Here is a 13971-nt window from a genome sequence, read left to right as displayed (position 1 = left end):
CATAACTTTTTTTCTCATTTAGCAGGTTTTAATAGTTTTCTGTGTTGTTTAATCCAGAGCTACTGTATTTTTAGTGATTGCATAGTATTCCATAGGACAGAGTATTTATTGTTAAAACCATAGCAACAGTTAACATTTACCATGGAATTAATACCTGACAGGCACTATGTTAAGAGCACTTAACGTGTTATCTTTCAACAACTGTATGGATTACAGATATTATCACCCCAATTTGTATAGCCAAGAAAACCGAGGTTCGGAGAGGTTAGGTAGGTTAGGTAACTTACCCAGGTCACACACTTAACGGCTTGCACAGGACTGGCAGACTCCACATTTCCTCACTGTAAGTATTCCAGTGGAGTCCTGCCCTTAAAATGTAGGTCATCAACTCAATTTTGATCATTCTTTCCAATTATTCACGTTTAAAAACAGTCTGGCGACGGACAACCTCATAAATGCGTGTGTGTGTGCGCATGTGTGTGTCTTCTAAACATTTGTAATTATTAGCCTCAGATTAATTGCCTTAAAGGGAATTGCAGAGATCAAAAGCTATGTAAAATGCTAAGACTTTGGGTAGATACTTTCAAATTGTATTTAAGAAAAGGTTGTACAAATTCACCTTTCCATTGGCCTAGCAGTGAGTAGGAAAAATATATATTTATCTTCCGAAAGCCTTTGTTACTCCACTTTCTGTTCTGGGTCTTGTTGGTTTTCCCGTCGGAGTCAAGGTGCATGTGTCCTCTTCCTCTGTACTGCCATCACCTCTGCCACATCACCTGCATTCGTGCAGCCTCATACAGAGATTTTGCTCGCTCCAATTCCTTCCACTAATTTCAAGTTCGTTTAGGGTGGTAATACTTTTTTGGAAAGCGACATGGTAAAATGGAAAGAACATGGATTTTAGAGTCAGACAAACCAATTTCTAGATCTCAGCTCTGTTAACTTCTCAGTTATGTTTCATTAGGCAAATCCCTGTCCTCAAGCCTGTCTTATCTATAAAGCAGGAGTAATAATACTCCTACTGTATTATTGTAAGCAGGAAGTTCATGTGAAAATGTCAATCACATGATGCCCGGTACATCGTAGGTGCTCAAAAAATGTTCCTTCTCCCTTTTATTCCCCACACAATGCTGGTCCAGTGTTATGCACACACAAGGTACCTGTAAGTGTCGCAGGTGCTTGTTGTAGGAGTAAAAGTAGCCCAGACAAGCTTTATTTTATTTTATTTTATTTTTAAATTTTTTTTTCAACATTTATTTATTTTTGGGACAGAGAGAGACAGAGCATGAATGGGGGAGGGGCAGAGAGAGAAGGAGACACAGAATCGGAAACCGGCTCCAGGCTCTGAGCCATCAGCCCAGAGCCTGACGCGGGGCTCGAACTCACGGACCGCGAGATTGTGACCTGGCTGAAGTCGGACGCTTAACCGACTGCGCCACCCAGGCGCCCCCAGACAAGCTTTAGAGTATGTGTGTGTACCTGGGCAAAGGCCGGTGCTTGGGGCCAGTGGCCCAGCAGCCTACACCATAATGCTACATTCCGATTGCCTGAAATGTCCCCAGAATCCGCATGCCTCAGTCTATGTTCTGTGTCTCTCTAGTTCCATGATCAAAATGAATAGGTGGGAATTTGAACTTGAGGAAAATTAGTTTCTCAGGAGGCCCCTTTCCAAGCTTCATATAGCAATAGAGAAAAACAAGTTCCACAGTAAGCTACTTATGGAGCTTTGCTCTCTGACTGGTGGATTGGTCAGAATTCTCTGCTACAGTGGGCCTTCTCTAGGAAGCAGTTATTCTCCCCAGCCTTCCTGTGAAGCATTAGCATCAGTCACACACTCCTTCCTCGGGTGGCAGAAACCGTGGTTGTGCCCCTGCCCCTGTAGCCTCTTCTGTAGCTAAGTGTGATCATTTCCTTGGGTGCTGCTTCTGTCAATCCTGTATCTTAGTTACAGCTTCTTTTGCAAACTGTTTTTCTTCTTGTTTATATAGTAGCAGTATTATGCAACCCCACCTACACTAAAAGCACAAGAGGAAAACTTTAAGTAGGGAGGGGTAAATTCTTTCTTTTAAGATTTTATTTTTAAGTAACCTCTACACCCAACACAGGGCTCGAACTCACAACCATTGGATCAGGAGTCACATGCTCCTCCAACTGAAGCAGTCAGGCGCCCCTGAAGGGGTGAATTTTAAATGTCAAATGAAAAGTTTACCTGGAAAAGTCAGAATCTTATTTCTACTGATGGTTTTTCATGATGTTTGTTCTTCCAGTGCAGGCTAATTTTTGTTTCCTTTTTTGACAGAGAACTTTGCTTGATCACTGTATATTTCATTAGCTTCTCCCTGAGAAACGGGGCTTGGCTTGCATTAAGGCCCAGGAATTGCTTTTGTTACTTTTTTTTTTTTTAAACAATCATCTTGGAAACAGCCTGGTGTCATAGTGCTTGGGCTTTAGACAGACTTGGGTTGTCTCCACTGTGTTATTTACCAGCTGTGTGACTTTGGGCAAGTTACCTAACCTCGTTGAGCTTTTGACTTTCCTCATCACCAGATGAGCTCATGTGTGAATAATAAATGAGATAATGTATACAAAGTGCCAGGCAAAGCAACCTGCATACGGTGGGTCCTAATGTCAGCGTCTTGGGCCATTCCGGTTACAACTTAAACCCTAAGTTGTCTGGGATGGGCAAGCATCAACCATCTAAGGCAGTGACTGGACAGAATCCCTGCTAATTACATTTTGCAGATTTTTTTAAATAGTAAAGCCAGTGTCAACTTTCATTGTGCTCCAGTACTTTAAATTGTTTTCTGACATGGGGCACCTGGATGGCTCAGTCAGTTAAGCGACTGACTGTTGATACCAGCTCAGGTCATGATCTTGCAGTTCATGAGATCAAGCCACTCAATCAGTGCAGAGCCTGCTTGGGATTCTCTCTCTCTCTCTCTCTCTCTCTCTCTCTCTCTCTCTCTCTCATAAATACATACATACATACATACATACATACATACATACATACATACATAGTTTTCTTATGTCATTAAGCTGACTTAAATTTAAAATCCCAAATCTACTTGACTTTTGCTCATACTTTTAATTTGACCAGTGGAGTCATAACTATTAAACCAAACCTGATCTTTTCACATATATTCCAAATGTGGATGTGTACTGACATGGCCAGTAAGAGGGTTTAGCTCACCAGTGAGAACTTGAAGTCCAGCGTCCCACGCTTTGTCTTGCTTCAGAGCTGCTTTGTAATCAATGACAGGGCACGTCTCCACCTCCCTTTATGGTTGTCTTCTGTTAATGGAGAACTGAGATGTGTAGATAATTATTTATCAACTTTGTGAGATGCTGAAATGTAAAATGTTGCCAACCTGGACAACAGTAGTCATTACAGTGCAAGAGCTTGGTGGCCAGTGGAGGAAGGGGCATCGAGCCCTCTTCCCGGGTTGCTGTGTTTACACAGGGCCTTGGGCTCCACGTGGTGCTCCCAGCTGGGGAAAAGAAGGTGAGGTGCAGACATTAACAGCATCTGTCAATTTTGGCCTCACCCCATGAGCTCATTTAAGATCTCCTAAGATGCTTTTTGTTCAGATGGGTCAAATCTCTAAATTCACATGGGAAAAGAAGCCTTTTGAATAAGATAAAAAGATAATGGAGGAAAACATGACACATAGCCAAAGCATTAGAATATAAAGTCGGTTCATATTAGAACCTTCTACTGTTTCTCCATGGTTTGTTTCTAATTTTCCCCAGTAAAAAATTAGAGACTTTTTTCTATCTGGCACTTTGTTGTGAAACCTTGCATAAGACTTAATGTTGCTGGGCCTTGGTTTTCTTATGTGTAAAATGAAGACAGAAGTTCCTTCCTGCGTTTTTATATGCTTACACATACGTAAAGCTTTTAAAATATAAATATCTGCTGATTTGGGGGCACCTGGGTGGCTCGGTCGGTTAAGCATCCGACTTCAGCTCAGGTCATGATCTCACGGTCCGTGAGTTCGAGCCCCGCATCAGGCTCTGTGCTGGCAGCTCAGAGCCTGGAGCCTGCTTTGGATTCTGTGTCTCCCTCCCTCTCTCTCTTTCTCTCTCTCTCTCTCTCCCTCCCCCTCCCCCACTCACGCTCTGTCTCTCCAAAATGAATAAACATTAAAAAAAATTTTTTTTATTAAATATCTGCTGATTTGAAGAAACATTAGAACAAAACATGGAGTCATTATAGCTTCCCAGGAGCTGGAGAGCCATCCATGTACAATATGATTCTTTTAAACAAGTTCCCTCAGTATTGAATTTTTCCTTTCCCCAAGAGCTCTATAAAAACACTAGTTCTCTTGCCAGAGACATCAAGGCCTCAGAACTACCGCCCTCCTTCTATGAACATATTATATGGTTTGTGTTTGGCTTAGGATCTTTTTAATAGCCCAGCTCCATTCTGAGAGGCTGACTCAGCAGAACTCCTCCAGCACATTCCTGCTCTTTTCAGGATTAAAGTGCCCATTTGCTGCCAGCTTCGGGGCAGGCTGGGAGCCCACACTGCCTCTCTTCTCCTGTACGCATCCAAGCAGGGAGAGGCTCCACGGCATTGCTTCTTGCCCTGTTTTTGCGGAGCATGTCTCCTGATTCTCCTCAGGTGGTTAGAGCTTGAGCCAGTCAGGTACCTCATTTGTGTCCATGGCCTGCCCAGGGACCACTCAGGTCCTCTCAGTGATGGCTGGTGTGCCCCCCACCTGCCATTCACACTATCCCGGGTGCTTCCTTCCTGCCCTGTTCCACATGCCACTGTCCTACCCTCTCATCTGCCCCCTCGTACTTGCCAGAGATCTTTCCTTTCCCTGGACTGAAACCCCAACATAATCTCGAAGGTTTTAGGAGTAAGGTTTGAATGTTTTGCTATGGAAGAGTTCAGTTATGTACAAAAGTAGAGAAAACAGTACCACAAACCTCATGGACCCATCACCCAGCTTCAGCAATCTTTCATCTGCTCCTCCTAATCCTAGATTATTTTGAAGCACGTCTTACACGTCCCAGCATTTCTAGCTCCCTTTTTTCAAAATCCTCACCTCCTTACCGTTGACTTGAGAGAAAGGCCTAAGTAACTGTTGTCCACGTTTCATTTCACTTAGCCCAACCACCCCTCGATCTCCCAAGCTACCAACCTGCTCAGAAATGGATGTGCCTCCCCTGTTCTCCCACAGTCCTTTTCCGGTGTGACAGCGGACAGCAGTGCAGTCCGGTTCACCTGCCTGGCGAGGGTTCCATTACAAGTTGGCCACTTAGAGGGGCAGGGAAGGCTATTTCAAGCATGAGGGGGACAGTGTAGAAAAGGGTACCTGAGTCACATCTCACGGATAAGGATGAGGTGGGTCTGCTTGTTTTTATTCACCATCAGCCACTACAGACGAAGTAAGACAAACTGCCCAAAATAAAATGGCAGCTGTGGTCGCAAGCTCTTGCCTCACTGTCACTCCACCTGCCCTTCTCCAGCGACGCGGAAGACTGTCCTCCCGCGAAGGATCTAAAGACTTGTCCTCCCTTATCTCTGTTTGTAGATGCAGTGGCAGAATGTGGAGCACGTTGGTGACCAGAGCCCTTATGTCACCTCTGTCATTCTTCACATTAAGCAGAATGTCCCTATCATCCGCGACAACCTGGCCTCCACCCGGAAATACTTCACTCAGTTCTGCATTAAATTTGCAAAGTAAGTCCTGGAACATTCCCATCACTGGGTTATTCTGAGTGCCACACTTACCGCCAGCGTGCTCACCACCCAGGTGTCCCGCCATCCAGCTGGAATTCATTCTGGTGCCTGTAAACAAACATTTTTTCGTGCTCCAAAGAGGGATAATAAAACGAAGTCTACTACTTAAAGTCATAGACAACAGTAACAGCAGGACAGTCACCAACCACATGAAGACAAACTCAGATGAGCTGGGGAAACTTGTTTTGAATTAGGTGGACGTAACAGTGCCCCTGCCTCCCCACAGGTTCGGATAATTAAAATTATTTTTCACTGATTTCAGTTATATATTTTGTCTCTCCAACTAGATTCTAAACTATTTTTAGGGTAGGGACTGTCAGTTCTACTTCTTTGAAGCCTTCTCTTCCTCCTTCCCCATAGTACTTATTGCTGGGGCTACCAGAATTGATCTGCTTCTGGACCTCCTGGAGTCCGGAGAAGGTACTAGAAATTGGGAAGAGCAAGTCAGGGAGCCCCACTGCCAAAGGACATGTAGTGAACACTGCACTGCTTGTCTTTCTGCTACGTCCTTGTGTGTGGCCATTTCTGGCTTGACGTTTGGAAGTGGGGATACGGTTTGGGCCTTTGCCAGTCAGCATCTGGCTGTAGCACTGTTTCCCCCGAGACGAGGCAACGGAGAGGGTCAGTGCCTCCTCCGACCAGCCAGCCAACACACGTTTTGGCACACGCCGCCAGGAAGGGCTTCGAGAAGGTCAGCCTGTTCCCAGCTACTGTATTTAAGTTGTCCTCATCCAAGTCCCAAAGCGGGGTTTAGGGCTCCCAAGTTTCTGTCCTCCCCAGATCTCTCCCGGTTTGTATTAAATTAAGGCCTTCTCTCTCTCCCTCACAAATAAACCCGAAGGAACAACGGTTATGGAGAGCTTGTGGCATGAGCTTCGTTTCCAGTTTGTCAAGAAAGGATCGGGTGGACTCCCCAGGGAGGCATTAACGTTTGCAATATGGTGGACGAACCGGGAGTTGACATTCCCTACACCCTCTGAGTGCTCATCGGTGTGTGTTAAAAGCATTGCTGATAAATCATGCTGTGACACTCCCTGTACCCTTGGTAGAAACAGTCTCTGTACAATTTCCCTGTGGCCCAAAATCTCCAGTATGGTTGCGCAGGGGTCTGAACTAATGTTAAAGAGAACAAGGAGTCATTTACTTAGCTAGTCCCGGCATCAGCCTCACGTTCTGTCAGAGCCCTTTGATTTTATTGCTAAGCTTCTGTTGGATGAGCTAGGAAGACGATGCCCATCTCTCATATCTGGAAGTTTAACCTCTGATAGGAAAAGTGGTCTTCTGATTTAATCCATGGTACCCTCTCATCCTTGTAAATCCCAGCCAAAGACTAGAAACCTCAGAGATGGCGCTGTGAGAAGATCCTTCCCCATCAAAAGCAATGGCCGCCACTGCCCCTTGGGGCTGGAGCAGCCTTGGGCAGTTACCCATCACATTGCCAGCACCTCTCCCCACTATGACATGTCTCTGGTCCCTAAATTTTCCCCACCCCACCCTTGTAGACTAGCACACAGAGCCAATTCAAGCGTACAACCGAAGCCCACTCTGGAGAGAAGTAACTTAGGTAATAAACTGTGTACCATTGTGATTAGTCATGAATTCAATGTCATGTTTTTTGTTTGGCTTGGCTCTGATGTAGAGCACTGAAGAATCCCTTCTGCGTGGCCCCTGTTCTCCCTCCTGGTCAGCAGACCTCCCTCTACATCAGATCTCTAGAGTTTAGGTTTCTTTCCCTTTAACTTCCTCTCATCACATCGATGCAAGCCATACGTGTTTCCTTTTGCCTCCATTTGGTTTCTGAAGCAACAGCAGTCTTTCCTGTTTTGACATCACAATCACAAGCAACTTCCCTCATCCACTAAGCCGATTCTCTTCCATTCAATAATGGGGATTGTAAAACAACTCTCTTAATAGTGGTTGAGAGGATAAAATGAGAGGTCTTGTGTAAACTTCCGTGCTGGTACCAAGCTGACATTCAAAAAGTGGTAGCTGCTACCATTTTAATTTGTTATTACGTATTATTTATTTAACATGCAGTCATTTGAGCACCTGCTCTGTCCCAGACATAGAATTAAGTGCTTTGGCTTAATAGACGTGGTCCCTGTTTTCATTTGCCGTACAGTCTAGTGGAGGGAAATAAACATGTGAGCAAATAGCATCGTGAGGAAGTTTCTGCTAGGCTAGAGGTCTGTGAACTCTGTGTAGAAGATGGCGGAGGCGACTGAGGAGAGGCTTCATAAGGAGGGAGGTCCTGGAGCAGGGTGCAAGAGCTGTGTGGGTACTGACCCACAAGGCCGTAGGGAAGGGCATTCTGGGCACAGGGAGCCGTGTAAGCAGTCACAGAGGCAGTAAATAGCCTGCAGGATCAAGCCTAGGGGGCCACAGCTTAGCATGAGAGGCTAGGGACAGAGAATCAGGACAGTCATGGAAGGTGTCGTCTGCAGCCATTTCAAGAATTTGAATCAGGGAAGGGGCTTGAGCATATGGCATCTGAAAGAAATCCCTTTGACAGCCGATGGTTACCAAAGATGAGGCCGAAGGCAGGGAGCCCAGTTAGGAAACAGTTAAAAGAGCTCAGGTGGGAAGAGGAAGAGCAGCAGTGTCAGGAGGCTGGGTGAGGGAGCGCCGGGGAAGGGCTGGGAACTGACTGGATATTGGGATGGAAGGCTGAGGGAGCCGGCTCGGGTCACTCCTGGTTTCTGGCTCAGGTGACTGGGTAACGAGATCAGGTCCACTGAGCCTGGGTTCCAGGGTGAGGCTGAGTCCTGGCCGTGCTGGAATTGAGGTGCCAATGCTGTTCCAGTGAGACGGCCGGTACTTGGTCGGGTATTAGAGATTAGAGCGGGCACCAAGGTACAGGAGACAGCGCAGAGAGACCCAGGAGGGTGGAGTCATGGGCCTGAGAGCAGCTTTTGAAGAGTAGGCGATGAGGGTGCTAGCCAGCCTTTCTCTTGACCTCCACATCCTGTTTTATTATCGTTCCTTCGTGGGCCCTGTGTTCCGCTGGTCAGTCCAGTCTGGATCTGCCCTTGATTATAGGCATTTCTAGTTCCCACACCTTCCATTCCGCACCAGTACAACTCAGCTTTCCCTACTCAGGCCCTGCAGTTTGTTCTAAAAAAGGCCTCATGATCTATAAAAATTACTTCTCCCTTTCCCCAAACCAGTTGCCCTTCAGTCCCCAGTAAATTTTTCAGAGATCATGTATTTTTTCCCTTGTTCTGACAGTTACTCCGTTAGCAATTACTTCCTATCTTTGCACTTAACACCCTATAACTATGTCACTGTCATGTCTGTTAGGGTGATTTTCAGCTGCTAGTAATAGAAGCCTGACTTAAACTCACTTAAGCATAAGGTGAACTTTGTGTTTCTTGTAACCAGGACATCAGAGGTAGGACACATCGAAAGATGGTTGATTCAGTGGTTCGGCAATGTCATTAAGGACCCACGTTCCTTATTCCCCTGCTCTCCTTGGGGCTGGCTTCATCCTTAGAATGGTGGTAAAATGGCAACCCTAGATGTTTTATTCAAACACAAGAATACCCTGAAGAAGGAGAGAAACTCTTGCCCAGGCCATGCAGTGAAGTCCTTTCCTCCAGTCCGATTGTCCAGCTTGGATTGTGTCCCCCATCTCAGGACCAACAGCAGTCAGCAAGGGAATGCCATGCTCTGATTGGCTGAGGCTAATCAGAACTCACCTCTGCAGTTTAGGAGCGATCAGCTTTTTCCCATCATCTCAAGACCTGAGTAAAACCGGGACTTTGGAAAGAAAAAGAAGACAATGGATGCTGGGAGGCCACAGTAACATCTACTTCAACTTCTCAGTTTTTGTATAGAAGGAAGTGAGGCCTTAAAAAAAAAAGTTTCTGAGGCACCTGGGTGACTTAGTCGGTTAAGCGTCCGACTCTTGACCTCAGCGCAGGTCTTGATCCCAGGGTCGTGAGTTCAAGCCCCAAGTTGGGCTCCATGCTGGCCATGGAGCATACTTTAAAAAAACAAAACAAAAACAAATTTCTACAGTCCTTTACCAAAGAGAGAATGAAGCCTAATTTGTCCCTTTTTTTTTTTTTTAATCCACAGCTCCTTCATTCCCAAGTTCATCACTCACCTCTTCAAGTGCAAGCCAATTAGCATGGTGGGAGCAGAACAGGTGAGATGAATTGGTATAGGGCCTTTTCCTTATGGCTTTTGTCATAGATCAAACACATCTTTCTAGTAGGGATTTATTCTGGAGAAATAAAATTGCTTATTTCCCCTGTTTGGGGGCAAAAGGAAGACCTGGCAGCTTAATGCATCCACTCATTTAAAACATTTTTGTTGAGCACCTACTAAGTACCAGGCATTGTGCTAGGTGTAGGTATACCACAGTGAATAAGGCAGAAAAGATCTCTCCTTCATGATGCTCACATTCCAGTAAGAAGAGACAGATTAATATATGAGTTAACAAATAAACGAGAAGATAATTTTAACTTAAGTAAGCTAAAGGGTATAAAACTATGTTCTGTGAAGGAATTCTCTTAGGGGCATGAGGGACTAATGACTTTTTTTTTTTTTTTTTTTAACGTTTATTTATTTTGAGAGAGAGAGAGCAGGGGAGAGGCAGAGAGAGAGGGAGACAGAGAATCCCAAGCAGGCTCCACACCATTAGCACAGAGGCTGATGTGGGGTTCAAACTCATGAACCCTGAGATCATGAACCGAAATCAAAGAGTCAGACGCTTAACATGCCTGAGCCACGCAGGCATCCTGGGAGTAATGGCTCCAGACTGGATGCTCAGAGAAGTCTTCTCTGAGACCTGGGGCTTGAGAGGACTAGGAGAAAAGGGTCCAAGCAGAGGAAGCAGAGAGACTGATTATTTTAGATCCCACAGTGGCTGGGCAGAAGCCACTTAAGAGTAGCAAGCAAAGAAAGGCTTATCTTGGGGTGCCTGGGTGGCTGAGTCGGTTGAGCACCGGACTTCGACTCAGGTCATGATCTCAAGGTTTGTGGGTTTGAACCCCACATCGGGCTTGCTGCTTTCAGCTCAGAGCCTGGAGCCTGCTTCAGATCCTCTGTCCCCTTCTCCCTGCCCCTCCCCAACTTGCGCTGTCTCTCAAAAATGAATAAATGTTTAAAAAAAAAAAAGAGAAAAGAAAAGAAAGGCTTATCTTTTTGGTACTGAGAAACTGTTCACCTCACCCAGGAAGGCTTCCTTGATTCACCCCCTCTGTTCACTTCAGTCCTTTGCTTCAAGACATCTCTTCACAGATTGTGTCACCTCAGCACTGATGAGTTGAGTTATATGCTACAGCGGAGTCACTTCTTTTCAGCTAGCACCTATTCAGACTGTCAGAAATTTGAGCAGCTTGAATTTGGAGAACAGTTTAAGCTGCTTTAAAAACAAAAACAATAAGGGGCTCCTGGGTGGCTCAGTTGGTTAAGTGTCCGACTTTGGCTCAGGTCACAATCTCAAGGTTCATAGGTTCGAGCCCCGTGTTGGGCTCTGTGCAGACAGCTCAGAGCCTGGAACCTGCTTCAGATTCTGTGTCTCCCTCTCTCTTTGCCCCTCCCTCTCTCTCTGCCCTACCCCACTCATGCTTTGTCTCTCTCACTCTCTCAAAAATAAACATTAAAAAACACACACACACAGTAATATTCAGCACGCAGTTCTTGAAAAACACCTGTTTAGATACAGACTATTCATGTACTGATAAATAATTCTCATGTATTCATTAAAGTAAATCCTCTCTAGACCTCTATGTAGCAACATTTAACCAATTTGTTACTTTTTATTTATTTATTTATTTTAATGTTAATTTTTGAGAAAGAGGGAGAGACTGAGCACAAGCAGGGGAGGGGCAGAGTGGGAAGGAGACACAGAATCCAAAGCAGGCTCCAGGCTCTGAGCTGTCAGCACAGAGCCTGATGCGGGGCTCGAACTCACAAGCTGCAAGATCATGACGTGAGCCTAAGTCGGACACTTAACCAACTGAGCCACCCAGGGGCTCCCCTCTTATTTTTTATATTTGAAAGAACACCCAGTTACGTTTATACTCTTTGTAAGTGGATGGCCTTCCTAGGTTATGAAAAGAAGCACTATGATGTGAGCATTGAGACCTTGGGTTCCAGAATCATGGAGGTCTGAAGCTGAATCCTATCTCTGCAACATAGCAACCCTTTGTCCTTAGACAAACCCCCCAGCACTTTAGTTTCTCCATCTATAAAATGAGGATAATCCTGGTACCACCTTACAGGATAGTTGTGGCGATTAACAAGACAGTGCACAGAAAGTGTTTGACGCAACGTGTGGCCCATGGTAAGTCCTCAACAAATGCCAGCTCTTACTAATTTAAGCATTCTCAGACCAAGGCCATGGCTCATTTCTGCTTTCAATGCCCACCTCTCCTCGCAGTGACATCTGGTTGATACTTGCCATGGGCTATCTCGCTGACCAGCTTCAAAAGTCAGTCAAAAGTATTGTCTCAGAAAGCTTCCTGGGAGGTTGCATGGATTCAGACAGAGGCAGGTGGACTGTATCTGACGATAGAGTTTCGGTGTTTTGAAATTCTTGACTCCTGAATGTCACAAGCGTAGGACTGTTTCTCTCCATTGGAAACAGCGGAATAATGCCCCAGCACATCTCCAGTGTCACTGGCACGTGTTTACTGGGGATTCATTCTGTTCACCTCACTGTTGTGTATATTCAGAGAGGTTGTGGAGCACTGATCTGTGTGTCTGAGAGAAGCTTTAAATAGAGTTCTGAGGTACTAGCTTTCTGTGTCTAGACCTGAAGAAGCCACTGGGACATAAAGTTGACTGGTTAGAAACACGTTTTCATGAGTTTGCAGCTTTGCCCAGGCCGTGCTAGCTGACTTAGTGTCTAATAACCATGATATTTTCATACTGTCACCTAAATCCAATATCATATCTATGTTCCTCAGATTTTCTCTTCTTTAAACGAATGTTAAAATAATCAGCTCAGACTCAAAGCCCATATCTTCAGAAAAATATCAGTTTGGCCAGTATTAACTTCTGCTTTGAGATGTGGATGAGAAAACCATCTGTGAAGCTGGAATTTTCCTTTATTTACAAGGCAAATAGGAGTGGGTGATTAAGAGAGCGCAGCCTGGGAGAGGGCATTGGTAGGAACTGCAGGGCAGTGTGAGCCTTGATGGAGTCCCACATGAAATTCAGGTTTGGCCGGGTCCATGCTTGCCCTGAGTATCTGGGCTTAGAAACCCAAGCAGCTGGAGGCGGGATTACTCAGGCAGCAGAACCATAGGCATCAGGTAGTTAACAAAGACTGAAACAGATTCTGACTCGGGTCCTGTATCGGCTGTAATCCAAGCTTTAACAAAAGCTGTAGAATTGAAAGCTAAGATTCAGCCTAATCTCAGCTGCCTCTGCTTTGCCACAAAGGTACTAGATCCTAAATTTAGATTACCTTCAATACTTGTGCTGAAAATAGGAAAGGGGACGTTTTCCTGCTCTTTATTCTCTTCCTGATTACTCCACGAAGTGAATTATTTATCTTTGGGCCCCAGAGCCCTCTTGAGCAATTGCAAGGGCACATGGAACTGAACCATACCGATATTTGTAATGCTTCGTGCTAGTTTGTGATTTTTCAGAGAATCTTATGGGATTTGCAGGGTCATTAATGAGTCCTGCAGCAATAGTAGCTGTGACTGAGCACACGGTAGATAGAAATGGAATCCATTTGCACAAAGTTACCATAGAGGAAGCATCACAATATGGTGTGGTAAAAAGGACCCTGAGACTTGGGGTCCAGTCCTTCCTGTGCTCTTAATGGCCCCTGTGATCACGAGTGGTTGCCTCCCTCCTCTGGGCTCAGTTTCCCCGTGTTTAAATATGAGCACTGAATCAGACCCTCACATGACCCTTCTAGATTTATCGTATTACGGAGTCTGAAATATTTTGAGCAATAGATTGCCTGTGAAGCTATTTTCTTCTCCTTTATGTTATCTTTATAATACCACATTGACTTAGTTTGTATTGTGGTAAAACATACATAACATAAAATGTACCGTTTTAAGCATTTCTAAGTGTACAATAGAATTAAGTGCATTCATGTTGTTGCGCAGCCATCCACCATCCACCTCCAGACCTTTTCATCTTCCTAACCTGAGACTCCACTCCCGTTAAACAGTAACTTCTCATTCCCTCCGCTCTACTTCCTGTCTCTATGAATATGATGCTTTAGGTACCTCCTGGAAGTG

The 13971-nt window shown here is 45.1% G+C and overlaps 1 protein-coding gene across 3 annotated transcripts in view; it reads left to right on the top strand.

Moving 5' to 3' along the window:
* Nucleotides 1-13971, top strand: part of VPS53 (VPS53 subunit of GARP complex) — a 150943-nt gene that overhangs the window by 123988 nt on the left and 12984 nt on the right. For all 3 annotated transcript variants that reach the window (XM_043585515.1, XM_043585516.1, XM_043585514.1), the window contains 2 exons: nt 5547-5695; nt 9836-9905. In XM_043585515.1, the coding sequence (XP_043441450.1) occupies nt 5547-5695; nt 9836-9905 (219 nt within the window). The remainder of the gene's footprint in view (nt 1-5546; nt 5696-9835; nt 9906-13971) is intronic.

The sequence above is a fragment of the Prionailurus bengalensis genome, chromosome E1 (assembly GCF_016509475.1).
Source record: "Prionailurus bengalensis isolate Pbe53 chromosome E1, Fcat_Pben_1.1_paternal_pri, whole genome shotgun sequence".
Taxonomy (NCBI): Eukaryota; Metazoa; Chordata; class Mammalia; order Carnivora; family Felidae; genus Prionailurus; species Prionailurus bengalensis.
This window is presented reverse-complemented; position numbering and strand designations above follow the sequence as displayed.